This window comes from Asterias amurensis, chromosome 13 (genome assembly GCF_032118995.1).
Source record: "Asterias amurensis chromosome 13, ASM3211899v1".
Classification (NCBI taxonomy): Eukaryota; Metazoa; Echinodermata; class Asteroidea; order Forcipulatida; family Asteriidae; genus Asterias; species Asterias amurensis.
In genome coordinates this window covers 9,744,128-9,763,743 of record NC_092660.1, presented here as the reverse complement: position 1 = coordinate 9,763,743, position 19,616 = coordinate 9,744,128, and the positions used below count along the sequence as shown (strand labels likewise).

General features: G+C 37.6%; 1 protein-coding gene across 7 annotated transcripts in view; it reads left to right on the top strand.

Annotated features, from left to right (window-relative positions):
* Nucleotides 1–19,616, top strand: part of LOC139945907 (microtubule-associated serine/threonine-protein kinase 3-like) — a 107,255-nt gene that overhangs the window by 17,733 nt on the left and 69,906 nt on the right. Inside the window, exon 1 of one of the 7 annotated variants that reach the window (XM_071943419.1) lies at nucleotides 1,509–3,778. The exons of the other annotated variants lie outside the window; for them this stretch is intronic. Within the exon in view, the coding sequence (XP_071799520.1) occupies nucleotides 3,614–3,778 (165 nt within the window). The 5' untranslated portion in view covers nucleotides 1,509–3,613. Of the gene's footprint in view, nucleotides 1–1,508; nucleotides 3,779–19,616 lie in introns of those variants that run through there. 7 annotated transcript variants of the gene reach the window in all.

Genomic DNA, 19,616 nt, shown 5'->3' with positions numbered 1-19,616 from the left:
GCACTTCAGAGGGAGCCGTTTCTCACAATGTTTTATACCATCAGCCTCTCCCCATTACTCGTCACCGAGAAAGGTTTTATGCTTAAAATTATTTTGAGTAATTACCAATAGTGTTCACTGTCTTTAAAGGTTTTGATCTGATATCTGAAATAAAAAGTTGCATCTACTTTTAAAAGCTGATACTGGCTGCCGCTTCACGGTTGTATCGCACATTGTACATCCCTGAGCAAAGATATTGACAAAATAGGGAGAGATGGCTTACTTGGTTGTTGGTTCAAATCCTGCTCTTGTAAATTTGTCTTTATTCAACCCCAACTATAATAGCAAGGCCAAGTTTAAGAAAAAAATGATCTTCTCAGCCCTCATCATTTTTTAATCCACTTCCCCCCCCCCCACCAAAAAGACTAAATTTGTAATGTGTTTTCGCTTCATCTGTCTATGATTGATGGAATTTACCCATATACACCGTATTGAATAATTACGTCACACGGCTCAAATATCTGACCTACAAGATGGCGTCTGTGTGTGTGCGTGTTTGTGTACATGCATGTGCCGTAGAAATCAAACTGGGAATGTTGCGTGCTGCGTGCTTCGATGATGTATGCGTTTGGTCGCGCATACGGTTTGCCCTGCAAGATGGCGACTTTCATAGCTAAAATGGGTTATTCAATACGGTCTATTGAGATGCAAATTTGTACTCCCAGGTTCTTTCCTTGAAAAGAATCTTTTTAATAGGGAAAAAAAATGAAAAGTTAAAAAACCTACGTCCTTTTCTTTTTGAAAAAAAAAAAACTCTGAAAGATCAACCGGTGTTTTTTTATCCTTGGCCTGGTTTGTCGCAAGATTTTCAGGTCGGTTACATCTTGTAGGGAGAATTATTTTTACCTCCTTGGTTGGATAAGATGTTCATTGAAACTGGAGGAGTGATTGAATATTAGACCATGTTCAAATTGGCGGCTACGACCATAAACCTGACTACAGCTTGACTGTGTTATCACACTTCATATACATGTACCAGGCCTGGAATTACAGGCAAGCCTGCCCTCTGTTGCCCCTTGTCTTGGCCTTGGTGCCCCTTCAAAAGTTTTTTCCTATGGAAGTGCCCCTTTGCAAAATGAAAATGGTCTAATGGACATCATTATTTTACTAACGGAAAAACTTTTATAAAAAAAAGCAAGAAATAAGGATTGAGTGTCCTTGGCAACAGTCGTAGCCATAGCTGTTGCCGCCAGTTCAGAAATGGCCTTACCCTCACAGACACCAATGATGTACCTTTAATAATAGACAGCGAGTTATGCTTGTACTGTCCAAGTTTTCATTTAATATTTATCTAAAGATCTGGTGATTTGAGTTAGCATTGTCATTATCATTCAGCTCACTCAGTCATGCATTGTGTGTGTGTGTTCTTAAATAAACAACCCCGCTGGGTAAAAAAGCAAGCCAGCACAAACCCCAATTCAACGTTGCCATAATGATATCGATGGCCTGCCACAGTCTGTCTCTTTACTTTAACAAACTCCACGCAAAAGTCGATTCTCTCTTCTTTCTTTCTATGTCTTCCCGGCAACTGGAACCGGAGGGAAGATTCGGAACACAATGGTGATTTAAACAGATTAATTTGAGCGCAGTTATGGAGTGAGACACATTCAGTGTGAAATCTTTTCGGAATATGAATTTTTCTCCTTGAGGCAGTTCAGCCGGAATGCCTGAGGTGTTAACCAATCAATGAGCTGAATGTAATGACATGCAAATGTCGCAGCATTTTCCGATGGAATCTTGATGTCCCTTAGCCAATGAGGGACCCCTGGAAACTAGCCTCCCGAGAGTCAAGTGCTTTTCTCTTTCTCTCTCTTGCCATCTCTCCATTTTTTGGTCAGTGTAGAGTTTCTGTCCCGCTCGGATTCGTCGGCGGTTCACATATATCCTGGAGGTTATTTGAACAGAAAAAAAACGAAGATATCGCCGATGGTCGCTAACGGACCTCAGCTCTTTACTCACCTTCAGAGTAACCACTTGTCTGTGCATCAGCTCAACTTGTGGAATATTATGTCTTTGGATTTTTAAAGGATAAGTATTTGTCAAGCTGTTTCTTCAGAGTTTCAAGGGTGGAGTGAGATTAAAGCATGCACATGGACCCTTGTGAGTTAACGACGAGCAAGGGGGACATTCGGTTTAATCAGTGACTTCAGTCGTCTTGAGAAATCAAAGAGCTTGAAGATGAAACAAACAGCACTCCAATGTTCTTCTCCCAATTGCCGCGGACGGGGCATGCATGTAATGTACATGAAACATCGGTAAACTTCTCTATGGAAATGGTTAATCACAAAGGGGGTCGGACTTGCCAACAGGCTTTTCAAAAACAGTGCATGCTGTGTTTGCCGTTGTACTTGAAATTCTGTGTGAGTTAGGAAATGTGCTTGCTGCATTTGTTATGGTTTGAGATACTTGGGGGGAAAAAACAACCCTTGGAGAACCGGTCTGCTGTGAATGAAGATGCTCTCCAGTGTACACAACTTGCATTCCAACCAAGCTACGAACTGCGCTTTGTTTTAAACCGTGTTCTCACCACGTGAAAGATTTTCAATCTTCTAGAAGAGTGTGCAACTTTAAAAGTGTTTGCTAAGGCACTTTGTTTTACACACCAACATTCAGATAAAAAAGAGGTTAATTTATTATAAGTGGGTAGCTTTGGTGAGTCCCGGACTTGATTGTAAACCCCCATGCGTGGCATCGACTTTGGAAAATCCAACACCCATCATACAGTCTCTGTTCAGAGATAAACCGCATGAATAATAACTGATGGGAGGGGACAGAAAAAAATTAACCAGAGACGAAAAGTCTCGGTGAAGCGAAAATCTTGATCGAGACGCTTGTCAGTACAGTCTTTGTGAATGTCGCTGTTGGGATGTCAAAAGGAGAGCAGTTTATTGTTGGACTTTTCCAAGGAATTGTTGATGATCCACAACGGAACAGTTCGCACACACTTTGAGAAAAAAATAAAAATTGATACACAACTTTGAGGAATCTGGGGCACCAACAATAAGCTGTTTTTTCATGGGGCAGGGAAATAGTCTGCTGCAGCGTGAATGCTGATTGAATAATGATATTGTGTTCAGCGGTGGTGAAAAGAAATTTTTAAACACGGCAGGGTACTTTGAAATGAGGTCTTGGACTGTGTGGTTGCTTTTGACCATGTCCCACCCTTCTTGCTCTCTAAAGTGACAACAGAAGACATCTTTACTGAATTTTGTCAACAAGGGTGTTTTTTTCTTTGAGGATGGAAATTTATTGCCGTGCTACGGAGAGGCAGGTTTGAAAGTTGAGATCGCAGAGAGTGGTGATGTTTTCGTCTGGGTGAACAGAAATTGTCGTCTCTTCAGCGCAGATTAATTATTTATTTTTTTGAGAGCTGAGATTATGTTATCATCAGCAGCATTGGAAATAATATATTTTGTTCGTCGAAGCAACTTCCAGGAATTATAGTGATGTAATTTTTTCGTCTGGGGCACACAGAAAACAAAAAAATCCCTCGTCAACAATGGTTAGCCACAAGTAACTCGTAAATACGGTTTAGTCATCGAGACCGGGAGGGAAAACAGATCTGGAGGCAGCCATGTGTCACTCGCAGCGATCGTGGTCAGTCGGGTCCCGAGAGGGATTGAAATCTATCCGGAATAGGCATCGGGAAGATTTTGTCTTGGAGGAAGAGGAATACACAAACTCTCCGGAGATAGTTCTCCGACAAATGCATCGGCAAGTGATTCGGTCCAGATCAGCGGTAAGGACTAATTCTGATGTGGTTTACTTCTAAAGGGTTTGGGTACTTTTTGTACAACACTTTTTCTACAATTTAACTTACACAGGTTTAAGCAAATGATGGTAAAATTTTCCCCTTAAAATATTAATTGCTGAGGTGCTGTAGTTTTTGAGAAATGAGTTAAACAATTTTACAAAAAAAAAATTTGTCTCGGTGAGACAAAAACAACATAAGCTCGTAAAACTTATTTACCGGTATTGGTACTTAAACATCAACCAATCTTTCCAAGTTCTGGTGAAAAAAGTTGAAAGCCTCCCGATTATGGAAACTTTTTCTCTTCTTTGTTGAACGTATTTCTAAATATCTCCCTGATTGATGTACAAAATCTCCCTGTTTGCCAGATGCAAATTTTAGCGGCTCGTTCTGTGTTTGTATGGAAAGTGATCTTGTCCTTACAGTACACAGATGAAACTGCAGGCACGCATTAACAACATACTTCTTAAATTCTTCTTTCTCGCTCAAACTGAGCTTCAGAAAGAATTTACCAAGATTCAGTAGTGTAGAAATTACGCGGTGACCAGGTTGGTATCTTTCTCTAAAACGAAAAGCAAAACTAAAGTTGAAAAGGATTTGCCTGGCAGAATGATTAATTTGAAACGACCATCGATCTATTACGACATTGCAACTTGCTGCAAAACATTTGAACGCACAGTTGTTGATTTGCAGTTTTCCACATTAAAGCCATTGGGTGTACTTTCTGAACAGAACAAAAATTAAAAGTTCACAGGTTTACAAATAATTTACAGGGTTTACAGAAGGTAATGGTGAAAGCCTTCCCTTGAAATATTATTCCATGAAATGCTTTAGTTTTTGAGAAAACATTATAACAATTATCAATTCCCGATATCGAGAATAACAAATTTATTTTAAACACATGTCATGACACGGCGAAACGTGCAGAAACAAGGGTGGGTTTCCTCGTTATTTTCTCCCGACTCCGATTGAGCCTAAGTTTTCACAGGTTTGTTATTTTATATATAAGTTGTGATACACTAAGTGTGGGCCTTTAGACAATACTTTAGACAATACCGATAGTAGAATATGATGATCCACACAAGTATCACTCAAAATTGCACGGTTTTCATTTTACGTCGCGAACTAACGCGGTCGGCCATTTATGGGAGTCAAATTTTTGACTGCCATAAATGGCCGACCGTGTTTGTCGACGAGGTAAAACGAAAACCACGCAATTTCGTGGCATATTTGTGTAGATCATTGTATTCTACTTTTACAACATCTTTCTAACCATACCGATTTTATAACAAACGGTTATAGAACGCTTTTAAAGACCAACTCGACCGATCCAAGGCAACGTGTTCCTTTAAATGCTTGAACCACCTGACAATCAGCATTAATAATAAACAGCAGTTGTGAAGCGCACAGTATCTGACAAAAAAATGCAATTTAAGGGTGTTGGTTTCCAAAGTCAAAAGTCCAGGATTTAAAGTATCTGCTTAAAGAGGTGTGTTATGAGCTGTCGTTTGAAGATTGAAGGATTGTTCTGTGTTCTGAGGTCGAGCGGAAGTGAAGTAGACTACATGTAGGTGCAATGTTAGAGAAAGCTCTGAATTACCTTCCCCATCTCCCGCTCCCCTGCCTAATGTTGTTTTCTTAATTTTATTTGTTTAGGATTCTTTTGCCATTCTAAGATTGGATTTATTGGCTTTCGATTCCCAGTGGTGTGGTTCACTTTAAAGGCAGTGGACACTATTGGTAATTACTCATAATAAATATCATCATAAAACCTCACTTGATAATGAGTAATGGGGAGAGGTTGATAGTATAAAACAATGTGAGAAACGGCTTCCTCTGAAGTGACGTAGTTTTCGAGAAAGAAGTAATTTTCCACGAATTTGATTTCGAGACCTCAGGTCTCGAAATCAAGCATCAGAAAGCACACAACTTCGTGTGACAAGGGTGTTTTTTTCTTTCATTAATATCTCGCAACTTCGACAACCGATTGAGCTCAAATTTTCACAGGTTTGTTATTTTATGCATATGTTGAGATACACAAAGTGAAAAAACTAGTCTTTGACATTTACCAATAGTGTCCACTGGCTTTAATTAATCCTGGTCATTTTAGAATAAGTTTTGTCTTGTTATCTGTCTCCACTAGTTCTTGCCTTTCTGTTACTGTTCTGTTACATCATTAGTAATGGTACAGTAACAAATATTACTTTTTTGTATTGCTGCATATCAGTCGTTGAAATCTTGGCGAAATAAATCATAATAATGAGTTTAGTATTATAGTAAACAGTAGTAAAAAGCACCCAAGCTGAGGCAAAGACAGCGCAATGAGAGTCAACATTGATCGGGTCGAGGGCCGGTGTTACAAAGTTGTACTGAAGATTGTTGAAAGGTTACCCGGTAGGCCTGAAGATAACCGAAGAAAATGTTTTGTCATTTGCATTGAGGATAGTGAATATAATTTGTATTTTGCCCATACACAAAATTGTGTTTAGCACTGTATACTGTCAAACTCACTACTTTTTGGGGTATTGTGATATGTAGGTTTCCTAGTAATGTGATGTCTGCTCAAGGTTGGCAAAGAATGTGGGTTCGAATCCCACCTGAGTAACATGCCCGAGGATTTGTTCGCAGGGCTTAAAGACACTGGACACCTTTGGTAATTGTCAAAGACCAGTCTTCTCACTTTGTGTATCTTAACATATTCACACAATAACAAACCTATGAAAATTTGAACTCAATTGGTCGTCGGAGTTGCGAGATAATAATGGCATAAAAAACACCCTTGTCACACGAAGTTGTGTGCTTTATTCATGCTTGCATTTCGAAACCCTGCGCATGAGGTCTCGAAATCAATTACTTCTTTCTCAAAAACTATGTTACTTCAGAGGGAGCCGTTTCTAACAATGTTTTATACTATCAACAGCTCTCCATTGCTCATTACCAAGTAAGTTTTTATGCTAAAAAATATTTTGAGTAATTACCAATAGTGTCCAGTGACTTTAAGGAAGCATGTAGTAGTCCGTGAATTTTCAAATCATAAGAATTGTTTAGTTTTGCAAGCATTGCAAGCTTTGGATGCACTCACAGAATTTTAACCCACATCTTAAACAATTCAATCAGAAGAAGTAGAAAGAGAAGAAAATCTTCAGGAAATCGTAGAGCAAGGCACATTTACGGAGACAGTGTAGATTTCCTTGTGGCGTGTTAGAGGGATTATCACCAGAGCTTGCATATTATATTTCAGCATTTTGCAAAGATTGATTGCCGTATTGGCTCTGTGTGGCGCGCTGGTAATTGTGAGTAATGATTTACAGCTGGAGGCAAGGTTTCTGTGTGAAAGAAGCCCGAAGATATTAAGGTATTTTACATAAAGAGGACAGTACATGTATAAGATTTCAAGTGACCTTAGTGTTGCATCTTTGCCCCCCCCCCCCTGCCCTTCCCAATAAAAAAAGTGAAAGAAAAGGGATAAATTAAAATTCAAGGAGAAATAGATGAATGTTAGAGCTTACTCGACTAGGCTACATGTACATGTACTGGATGTGTATGGACTGCCCAATATTGAAGGGGAAGGCAAAACAAATAATTTTGAAAAATAACCCAACCAGCTTTCTTTACGAATGTTTCGACCGGCCATTTTTAGAGATACAAAAAATAAAACAAATAAAAAGGCCCTCTTCCTTCTTTTCTCCTAAACATTTTTGTTATTTTGGCCTTACACCAATAAATCTTTGCTAACCTTTTGACACCCCTGCTCTTTCCAATCTACTGCTGGTCACTTATGGTCACTTATGGCCAGCATGGGACAACCATGGGACAACTATCCAGGGGTGGTTTCGGTGGTTGAAAAACCCAAAACTGTTTTGGTTGAATTGCCCTTTGGATAATCACAGGACAATGACCGAAACAGTTATTGGGTACAGCATGGAGGTAGTGGCCACAGAATTGAGGAAGGAAATACTACAAGCGCCAAAAATGCACCCTATATGTTGTCAAACACTGGCAGAAATATCAGATCAGTTGAAGACCCAGGTTAGACCATACAAAGTTGTCAATTTGTATTATTGGTAAATTATCGTTCTTAGGGACTAAAAAACAGGTTTTTTAGTCTAAATGAATAACCAAAACCAAGAAACCTTGGCAGCCATTTTGTTTTCCCCGTCGACTGAGACTGAGGCTGGAATGAAGACTAGTCTGGCTTCTTCTCTTTGTAGAGCAAGTCAGGGTCATTGACTGAATACAGGGAACTCATCCAAGATGAATGCCAGTGTGATAAATTATGTCTAAGACCCGAGATCAATAATGTCTGGATTGGAGTAAGCAAGGCCAACCCACCTCATCAATAGAGTAAGCTGTGAAGGGTCACATGAATGTCGTTTCTTACTGATCCCCGGGGAAATGTTTCCGTCTGAAATAGTGTCCAAGAAGAGGAAACTGCATTCGATTGTTTACTGGACCACTGGTCCGAGGTCAGTAGTTTTTAGTGTCAGGCCTGTAGACTCATGACTGGACAAGTTCAGTAGTCTTGTGTCTTCTAATTGAAAATTAGAACATCACTGTGTATATTTGAAAACAAAAACATGTTATGTTAGAGTCTCATAAACATCTTTCAATTCTATTGGGTATAAGTGACAGCATGTATTACAGTATGTATCTTAAACTATTCTGGTCAAATTGTTTGAACAATTCTGGGCCAGTAAACATTTTGAGCAACAAGCCCTTTGCCCTTTTGGATCCCCCCCCCAAATCAAGCCCCGATTACCACAGCTTGTTTTGATTTGTGCAATCAAAATAAGAATGTACACATTGCAAAATCCCTGACAGGAACCATAAACTGTCTTCCTAAACCATGACCACCAACTGATATCAATTTGTCACAAATTTGTCGGATGGTTTGTTTATTGAAACTAGAGGGTGGTGCAGATCTGGAGTTTCATTTTTTAAAGAGGACAAGGCCATTTTCATTTTGCAAAGGGCAGGGCCTTTAGCTTTCATTCTAGAAGAGGAATGTTCCTATTGCTTATTGGACCTTTTTCATGAAGTATGCTAATTACATTCACATATGCGTACAGACCCTATTGGTTGGCAAACGCCATAGAGTTGTGCACTATAAGCAGAGGTGCAAATCGCATCTGCGTCACGCAACCATTAGCCGTGTACAAAAAGCGCGATGTTCCCTCATTTTTGCCAATCAAAATGTAAGTGCGCGCGCTATGTGCAATTTACATATTTCATGGAAAGGGTCCATTTCCTCTGATACGTGACACTTCTATGAAGAAAACGTAAATTTGAATTAGGACCTTCGGCAGAGGGCACCACAGCAAAAGCACAGGGCACCACAGCAAAAGCACAGGGCACCATGGCAATTGCTGTGGGTTTAGTGGGTTGTTTTGAGGCCTGAAAGGATATTTATAAAAAAATATCCAAGTTCATGGGGAAACTTTTGAGGTGGCACCAAGGCAACCGACTCTGTGTAATTCCAGCCCTTTTTGGATTGGCGCAAGCAAAATTAGAGTTAGTATTATACTGAACAAAAACCTGCACCAAAATATGGACTGTTTTCACTACAAAATACACCATATGTTATGAAATTGTCACAAGTTGGTTGGCAATGAGGTAACTTTTCCATAAACTAGTGAGTTTTTATACACTTGTTTCATGTACATGTACATGTACACAGTAAGTATAGCATGTGTAATATATTGTACACTCTTAAAAAGTCCCCCCCCCCAAAAAAAAGGGTTTAACTTTCACGTACTAATTAATTTCCCTTGAACAAGATACGTGCTGATTGATAACCAATTTCCAATTAACTACCTAGACAAATCGTCTCAACTCTTAGGTTAATCTTTAAGTAATTACCTTTCTTGGGATGTAGGTAAAACTGTCAACTCAATGCAAGATAAATCATCGGAGTCTGGCTTTCGAAAAACTAGAACACTTGTTAACACACCTGTCTGCCTTATGTACTCTAGCTGAGGCGCCTAGGGAGATCGTCCCTGGTTTGAAAACACGGCTAAGATTGATGGTTTATGAAATGCTAACAGACAAAGCAACTTGGAATCCCCAGGAGTAATCATATAGCCATGATTTGGCTCTGTGAATGCCGCTGAAACAACCTCCTTAAACACGACTTGTTTTGAAGAGGAAGATTATGTGGATTTTTGTGGTCGTATTCCTTCTCCATTTTCTGTAACTTCATCTTCTACATTCTTATTCTGACATTTCAGAAGTCAAATAGGATTTTGTGTCGTGGTCACTTCGTTTGTATCGATTTATTATTAAGTTTTTCTTCTCTTTTTTTTTCCTAAGCGGATTTTAAAATGACGATTGATACACTTTTTGGGGTATGGTTTATTACAATTACATGTGCCGATTGAACAGGGATCGCAGCTAGACCTAATGGAAAATTTATCTTCCCCAAAAACTTAAATATTATTTGATGATGCTTTTTGTTTATGGGGGTGGCAAATATACAAGTGTAAGCTTTCAAGAATATAAACATTCAAAAGAGAATCCATTTGAGTGGCGACAACCAACCAGTTAAAGATTTTTTTATTCGGGTAATTATTAAAACATTTTCCCCTTGAATTTGGGAATCAATTTGGTTAAAAGTGCATGTAGGCTTTCATCCAATAACATACTTCAAATATCATTTATTTATTAATTGTTTTGGGTGGTGGGCTCAGGTGTTATTTGGTTTTTCAATACATGCAGCAATCAAACCTTAATTAAATGGAATATCAGGCCCATGAAACATAGTTATATTTTTGCATGGCCTGGCTTAAAACCCCTATAGCTCAAGTACAAGTTACACAATGTCCACTTTGATTTGATTCATCATAAACTACTGATCATATGACTTCATATCAAGGACATCAGCTGGACAATCTGAGGAGAGTTCAACACAAAAACTCCGCAGGATTTTGTATTCAACCGGTTATGGCTGCCCATTGCAAGGATGTCTTGCATTTGTAAACTTGTAGATGGTGGCAATAAACGTCCTCTGGGCCGAAGAGGCAATCAGACTGATTTTTATCTGCGCTTGATAAAATATGATACTGTGTGTGTATGTGTGAACGAATTGTGCACACTGACTGCCTGTAATGTAAATGTTGAGACTGAATAAATAATTGCGCAAAAAACCAAGGTACACTGTACATATGCACATTTCACACAAGGTATTATCAGTTGATACCATTAGACAATGTTAAGCATGGAATGAACATTATACACCCATTTCTAAAAAGTATAATCAGCCAAAATGAAGCAGGCACAATCAATTTCTTATTTGGAAAACAAAATTGGTTTTAGTTTACCTTACAACTTACAAGTTATCATTGCGCCATGCATCAATGCTGATACATTAACGATAGTTATTAAAGGGTTCACTTCACATCTTGTTTTTATGACTTTGACAGATATTTTTGTTATTGAATGAAGTCCTCATTTAATTTTTTTTAAATGCTCTATCCACTTCTTTGTTTTATTGTTGTTTTTTACCTTTTAATTTGTACTGTCATCATAATCTACTACTTGTATATTTTACACCTACATTAAGACTATGAAGCTTTTCATCTCTGAAACACACATTCAGCCTAAATGAAGCTGGCAAGATCAATTTCTTACTTAGAAAAATATTGGTTTTAGTTTATATTGCTCCATGCATGAATGGATGCTACTATTCATACTGCAAAATATAGTGATATTTTATCGATATTTATACCATAACACTTTATTGTGGTGTGTGGCAGACGTTCAGGTGGACAATACTTTAGAGAGACCTTGAAAATGATTTTTTTATTTATATAATCACATTTTCATATTATCGTATAATCGCGTTTAGGACCTTGGAGCAATTCTGCAATCATTCTTGCATCAAAGGACAGTAGAAAATTCAGTGCACTTTTCCTTGTAGCAATTTCTCACTTAAAGGTTTAATTTATTTTCCATTTCTCAGGGCAGTACCATCGAAAGTGAGGTTGTGATGAAATTAGTTAGTCTGGTCCCCTATTCATACTGAACACTTCAGTTAAGTGCCAATATCCGCACAAAAAGGCCCTCATGGCTCATTCAGGATACAAGAAGAAAAAATTAATATGGTGAGCAATGATGTGGTACAAGAGACTATCCCACACTCAATATCTCATGTCTCCAATATGGAGATTGCAAGGAAATTAAGGGAGATCTATGTCAGAAAAAAAAACCCACAACAACAGAAATATGAAAAGCAGGAAGGAGCAAACACTATCAACTATGGCCCTTTTCGAAACCTCGGCCTTGGATTTGGCTTCGGGCTCCGTTAGCTCGTCTCATGCCCTGAGCACATGGGCAAAACACGCGCAATTGTCGCTCCCAAGAACTGCTTGTCAAAATTATAACATACTTTTTGCGCCGACTTGGATTTGCTCATACCTAGACAATTATTCGTGTTTTGCAATCATGAATTCACCGTTTTGGAAATTCATATCGATTTCCCTTTCCTGGGAAAGTTTAAACCAGGCTTAAGTCTATGCATAACGCATAATCAGTATGCCACGACCTGCCAAGTTCAACTGATGTATTGGTTTGTCTGTCAGTTTCTCAAACTGCTTATTATTGTACAAAACACACAGCGCACTACAACCACAGGACCAACATGTACTTATTCAACTATAGCGTACTGTTTGTAAAGAAATTTAATACAAAGATGCAGCTGGAATACATTTGCAAAGCGTGTTTTTGTGCGTACTGAATTTTAATATTGAGAAGCAAAGGATGGATTTGGAATTGCAAACAATGGAGTTTGAGTAAGGAACTGATAATTGTGTTGTTTATCAGGGAATTCCTTTACTGTACAATGCCATAATTGCATCAAGGCTCAGGATTGTTGTTGGAATTTGAGTTTACCAAGCATGATAATCAGTTCTCTGCACATTAAACATTTCTCTCAATCAAATTTGGCACATTCCAAATGCCTATTGTTATTATTATTGAATTGCAAATGCCTATTGTTATTATTATTATTGAATATATAAATGCCTATTGTTATTATTATTGAATATGCATTTTACAAATCATGCCTAGTGTTATTATTATTTAATATAAAAGTTAAGATGGGACTCAGTGTACACAGCAGTAGAACATGATGTTTTTTATTTAAACAGAAATTACGAACATTCCCCATGCTTCCTGATATGTTTTCCATATTTTGTTAAATAAAAGTTGTTGAATATCTGTTCAAACGACCTCACACTCTCAAGTGGTTTGTGGTGTAATGCTCTTCAACAGCTTCCAGCTAGTAAGCCTTTTTGTGTCTGCAGTGGATGAGTGCAACTGTTCAAGGTTGTCTAATCGCAGACGGCATTAGGAAGTGGCTTTAAAAAAAACGAAGAAAGAAAGGAGTTTTTTTTCTGCGGATGAGTTTTGTGTTGTCAGTTGTCCCTGTCACCTTACTGGAAGGTTGTTTGGCTCATTAATTGGAGAGACCCATTTTCAGGTTTAGGATAGTCACTGGTGGCGGTGGCGGATGAAGTGGTGAACGACCTCCATTAAATTGCCAATCAGAAAAGCATGGCCTCAGAGACATACGGTTCATGCACATAGATCCATATGTGTACATTTACAACAATATCGATGCTGGTTTGCAAAACTGATGCCATAAAGTGCACTTAAAACTTTGAGTAATTTGAATCAATATAATGGATGTGCTTTGAAGGTGCATGGCCAATTTCCACCATAATACATTTTTTTAGTGACACCATACATTTTTTTGAACAAACTTTAACATTAAGCTGTTTTGAAATTAAAACAAAACAAACAAACTGTCACATTTGCTGCAGTGAAATGTACAAAATACGTCATGTAAATATGTACATGGTATGGCTGTATTCGACTGTCAAGGAGGTAGAAATTACCAATGGCGGGAACGTTCATGGTAATGGACGCCATGGGGTACATTGCTCAGGTTCCCCTGAGCCATGTACATGCGTAATTTAGGCATATCACATGATGATATATCGACCAATCAAATCCACAAACTACTCCATGGGAACAAAACCGCTCTTCGCACAGCACGTACAATTGAATGTACACTCATTTCTGATAAAGTGTCTGCCTAGCATGAAAAACATGAACTGTCTGTATGTTAATGTAGCTCACATGGTCGATTGCTTTTGACAGTCTTGGTTTAGGCCTACATGACAAAGTGGGAAAAGTACTGATTAAATGTTGATTATAGCATGTACATGTACTCAAGCTCCAGCTGTACCCAAACTCAAGCTGTTTCGCATAATATCAATTTATACGCTCACATTGTTTATGTATGCTGTACATGTACATGATTTTAGCCTCAGGGGGTTGTCTGGAGTCTTTCTGGACGTGTCTTTTGATAACCCTGTTTTATATGGGACAATGTTCTTGCTGTCGGAAAATTGTGTGCGCGTACATGTATAAAAACAAACACTCATTTATTTGTTAACATCTAACGATGCAAGTTGAATAACAAGATGCATTAGGATGATGCAAACAACAATTTAAGATGTGGTTGAAAAACTACATGTAGGGCTCAAATTTTTGACCAGAATGTTTTTTACAAAACTTGAGCCCTTTGGTGCCCAGTTCCAGATTAGTTTTGGTTTATTTGGCGATTTATTTCACTTACACAAGAATTAAGGGGAAGTAGGCTACATTTGTATACTTCTAAACTCAATGGAATTGAAAGATATTTATTAGAGTGGAAGTTAATAATTGAAAAAAAAACAAACACAAAAAACCCCAGACTGCCAGTTTTGTCTAGTCACTACTATAGTTTACTGGTCAGATTCTAAAACCACTTGAGCCTGCGGTCCATTGTAAATTTCCAGCCCTAAAAACCCCTAATAAGGGAAACCTACATTATGCAATGAGGTAGGGACTAAAATTCTAACCCTCATGCAATGCAAGGCTCTGGTCTATGGCGGCATTCGAACCAGGGTCCACAGAGGTGAAAGGCAGTTAGAGTTGAGCCCATGAAACATACAAGTACAATGTAAAAGACACTTCTATTACTGTTATCATTTTCTTGACAGCAAATCGAAATACTCTACAAGTGAACTTTTCCCTAAAAACTCAAGCTGAGTGCTTCCATTCATGTGAACAATTTTAGGTCAACTCATAATCTGTAACACAGTTCACTATAAGTCGCTATTCTATATATTTACGCTTAATTAGCCCAAGTTGATCTGTTGTGTAGTACTTGAAGCGCAATCCCAACATATGAGAAAGAATTCAATAGCAAGAAATCAATTGCTGGTTAGTGTGCAGGCAAGCATCGTGATCAGCGCATGTAGGTGCTGCACGACTTTTAGAGTTCATTCGTCACGTTTTATTCTCAGCCCTTCAGGAGGCTTGCTTTGGTGCACCAGAATTTGTTTAAATAGTAATAATAATAATAGAAACTTTGTAAAGCACCTTCTATCTATGACCAAGCATATTCTGAGGCGCTCAGAGAAAAGAAAGTTTAAGAAAAGCATACCATATTTTACAAATATTTAGAAAATACAATTATTTTAGTTAATTTTTAAAACGTACTAAGGGAGATTGTTGACTTATTAACGTCTTTTAATCTTTGGAGATACAACAATGTTTGAAATTGTTAAATAACTGTTTTCTCCATCTAAAATATTTGCGTACTCATTACTGTCATCCATGAATCTATGAAAAATAGTGACAACTGTATAAAAAATAACCAGGCACAAATAAACACATCGGACCTTCTTAACAGTTGGAATGATATTATCTCCTCACATAAAACACAAGGCTTTTTCCCTTGGCCCTTGCGGCATAGTACGCTCGAGTTGCTAGAGTAATTTTAAATCTACGCTCTAGCGGCCCTGCCAATACTGAACCCAAGATCTTATTAACAAAGAAATTTGCTGAGCAAACAGATGCTGACTGAAACACCAAGAAAAAAATGCGTCTTGATGAATTTTCTTGATAGCTGAAGTTGGGCATGTGCATTGCTACAATCTTTTGGTGAGTTATTTCCAGCAGGACCCAGAGAAAGAATCCAATTACTTTTCTGTAGAAACATGTAGTCATGAAATGAGAAACATGTAGTCATAAAATGCGCTCTCTAAATCAAAATAAACACAGAAATACTTCCACTGAATAATTTGGAATTTGACCTTTGACCCTACATATTTATGCCAACGATATTTAGCTGCTTAAAGGATTTGGGTACTTTTTCAAAATGTCCATAGATTTACAGGGTTTGAAGATAATGATAGTGGAAAGCTTCCCTTCAAATCTTACTTACTAAGGTGCTGTAGTTTTTGAGAAATGAGTAAAACAATGTCATGAAAATCCGTTTGTAAATGATTAAAATAATTTTCATCTCATGAGACGAAAATTATTTTCATGACATTGTTTTACTCAGCTCCCCAAAACTACAGCACTTCAGCACGTAGTATTTTCAGGGAAGCTTTCTACTATCATTATCTTTAAACTGTGTAAGTTTAATGTAAATCTGTGGACATTGAGTTTTTTGTCCTACAAAAGTTACATAGACCCTTTAAACAGTACTATTTTGTCCCGAGCTGCCAACTCTTCCCCATTCTGTAAGAAGTTCCCCAAAATACAACAATCTTTCCATGTTCTGATAAATATAAATTCAAAAATCTCCATGATCAAATACACTTTTTTCCCTATTCCCTATTTATCATGCATGATTATTTGTTATACTTAAGTATGTTTTTCCGACTTCTTTGCCCTTGGACAAATCTGAAAAATTGTGATTAAGTAGCCTAAAATGTATTGGAGCTTCTTCTTATTTTTCTAAGGACCCAACATCATGCCTGGTTGAATTCTAAATGTCTCCCTGATTGTTGTACAAAATCTCCCGGATTGCAAGATGCAAATGTTGGCAACTCTGCTTTGTCTACATGTCTGATGACGGCCCCATTGTTATGCATTGTCTTTCTAATCCCTCAATACAAAATCTGGAAATTGTATTTATTTTGAAATTAAATTTTTGTAAAATCTTTGTAATTTGAGCCTTTTTATCAAATTAAATAATGCTGACGGAATGTCAGAATCCGTTTGGGTTGGGTTTTGCTCATGAATGTCTGTGCAAGACGGATTCTCATAAAATTGTCACGTCAAATTATGCATGTTTGCAGACCTGCAACTAAACTTGGTACAGTAGTACAGTATAAACTCTGTTTCTGAAAATATATTCATTCAAACGTTATTTTGAAAGTAATTTAATTAAGTCATGTGCCCGTTGACAGAAGCAGATCTGTTTGGGTTGGGTTTTGCTCATGAATGTCTGTGCAAGACGATTCACATTAAATTGTCAAGTCAAATAATGAAGTCAAATTATGCAGGTTTGCAGACTTGCAATTATAACTTGGTACAGTACAGTCTATATTCTGTTTCTGAAAATTTATTCATTCGCACGTTATGAATTCGTTGCGCAGCTAGTTGAGTGGTTGAGATGCTGAGCATGTACTGCACCCATACTGTGTACAGTGGCACTTTTTGCTGCCCTCTGTTGGTAGTTTCAGGAAAATAATTACATGGCCATGTCACTCAGCCGTTGAGCACGGCAGACAAACTGTGCTAGCCCCCTCTATTGATGTGGTTCATGAAATTCTGTTTGTGTACATAGGGGTGTATGACCTGGGATGTATGCATTTCTTTTGATTATGTATACATGCGTAGTATCTGCACTTACATGTAAACATACAAGCAGTAGATATAGAGGCAAGGACAATGGTACCAGTCTTTCCCATGTTTGATGATGAACTGAGAAAGATATTAAGTTATTACTACTTGAATCGGATTTTACATTTTAAATAAGCACCATCACTTAGGGTAAAGGCTCTGAACTCTTCAAGTACCAAGGCTGTACACATATATAATCCATTTCATGCATTACACAAGCGCCATTATCGACTTTTTTATGTCCTCAAAAAGTGTCATCAGTTGTTTGCATGATGACCCATAATATACATGTTATCATGAGACGGCATTACCACTCAAGAAATAATATCAACGCATCGCAACACCAATCAGCAAGATTTTTTCTACCACAGAATATATATTTTCATATATTTATTATTTATTTATTTAAGAAAAATATATATATAGATAATTTTTTCCTTAAAGCCATTGGACACTTTCGGTTAACAGTATTGTCCAAGGCCCACACTTCGTGTATCACAACTTCTATATCAAATAACAAACCTGTGTAAATTTGGGCTTAATCGGTCATCGGAGTCGGGAGAAAATAACGGGAAAACCCACCCTTGTATCCGCGCGTTTCGCCGTGTCATGACATGTGTTTAAAATAAATCCGTAATTCTCGTTAACGAGAATTGAAATTGTGTAGCTGTTTTCTCAAAAAGTAAAGCATTTCATGGAATAATATTTCAAGAGAAGTATTTCACCACTACCTTCTGTAAACCCTGTAAGTTATTTGTAAATCTGTGAACTTTTTTTTTTTTTTCTGTACCAAAAGGGTCCAATGGCTTTAAAGCCATTGGACACTTTCGGTTAACAGTATTGTCCAAGGCCCACACTTCGTTTATAACAACTTCTAAATAAAATAACAAACCTGTGAAAATTTAGGCTCAATCAGTCATCGGAGTCGGGAGAAAATAACGGGAAAACCTCGCACCCTTGTTTCCGCACGGTTCACATGTGTTTAAAATAAATCTGTAATTCTTGATATCGAGAATTGATATTGTTTGAATGTTTTCTCAAAAAGTAAAGCATTTCATGGATTAATATTTCAAGAGAGGTCTTTCACCATTACTTTCTGTAAACCCTGTAAATAATTTGTAAATCTGTGAACTTATAATTTTTTTCTGTACCGAAAGTGTCCAATGGCTTTAATGGAGCATCAAGGAGGTTATGAAACATTTTTTCACTGAAAAGGCAATAATTGTTATGCAGATCAAAAAAGACAATTTCAAGGAAGCCCATATAAACGAACTGAGGTTTTTGTCCATAGAGGTCTTTCCTGTTTATTGGCCAAACAGGTCAAATGGTCCCTCACCTCAAGTTTCCTGAGAAGTAGGTGGAGGTGCTATGTAACAGTATGAAAACTCAAATACATTAAAGCGAAATACTTAATTTTTTATTCAAAAGTGATCCAGTCAAAGTGAGAGGATTTCTATGCAAGTTCCTGTCGAAATGACTCAACAAGTTTTTGCAAACTGTCTTCCCCCAGAGTCGTTTTTATTTCCGAGGGGGATCATGTATTCATCGCTAACCGACAGGGACAGTGAGTTTTAGCAGAGGGAGTGAAATAATTAAAGGTGGACCTGATTTTATTGCTGACAAAACACTGCAGCTATTTTGATGGGTAAATCATGTACTTGTACATACCTATCCGTAAGGACAGAGTTTGTTTGTTGACTGGATACTTTCGGCCAACAGAGGGGGTATTTTACTTGTATGCAGGGATACTGAGAGTATTTTCAGTTTCATCATCATGCCCATAAACATGTTTGAATTTGTAGTACTTTTTTTCTGTACACATACACGTAGATTAACAAAGAAAGTAAAGGACTAGCCTGTTGTACCTTTCTCATGTTAAAAAAACTTGGCTGCCATTTTTGTTGGTCCTGTATTACCTGCTACAACTCAGGTATGCTTTACCAAGGACAACATTAAAATAAAAGTACTTGAATTTATAATTAAATGTACACATCTAATTAGAAAGCCACACAGAGCTATTAACTACTGAGTCCATGGTTAATAGCCTTTAATTGTACAGTATGACTTTCTAATTACATTGTACATGTGATGTGATGTACACTGAATTGAATTCAATGTTAAGTACCTGTGTACATTTATTTTC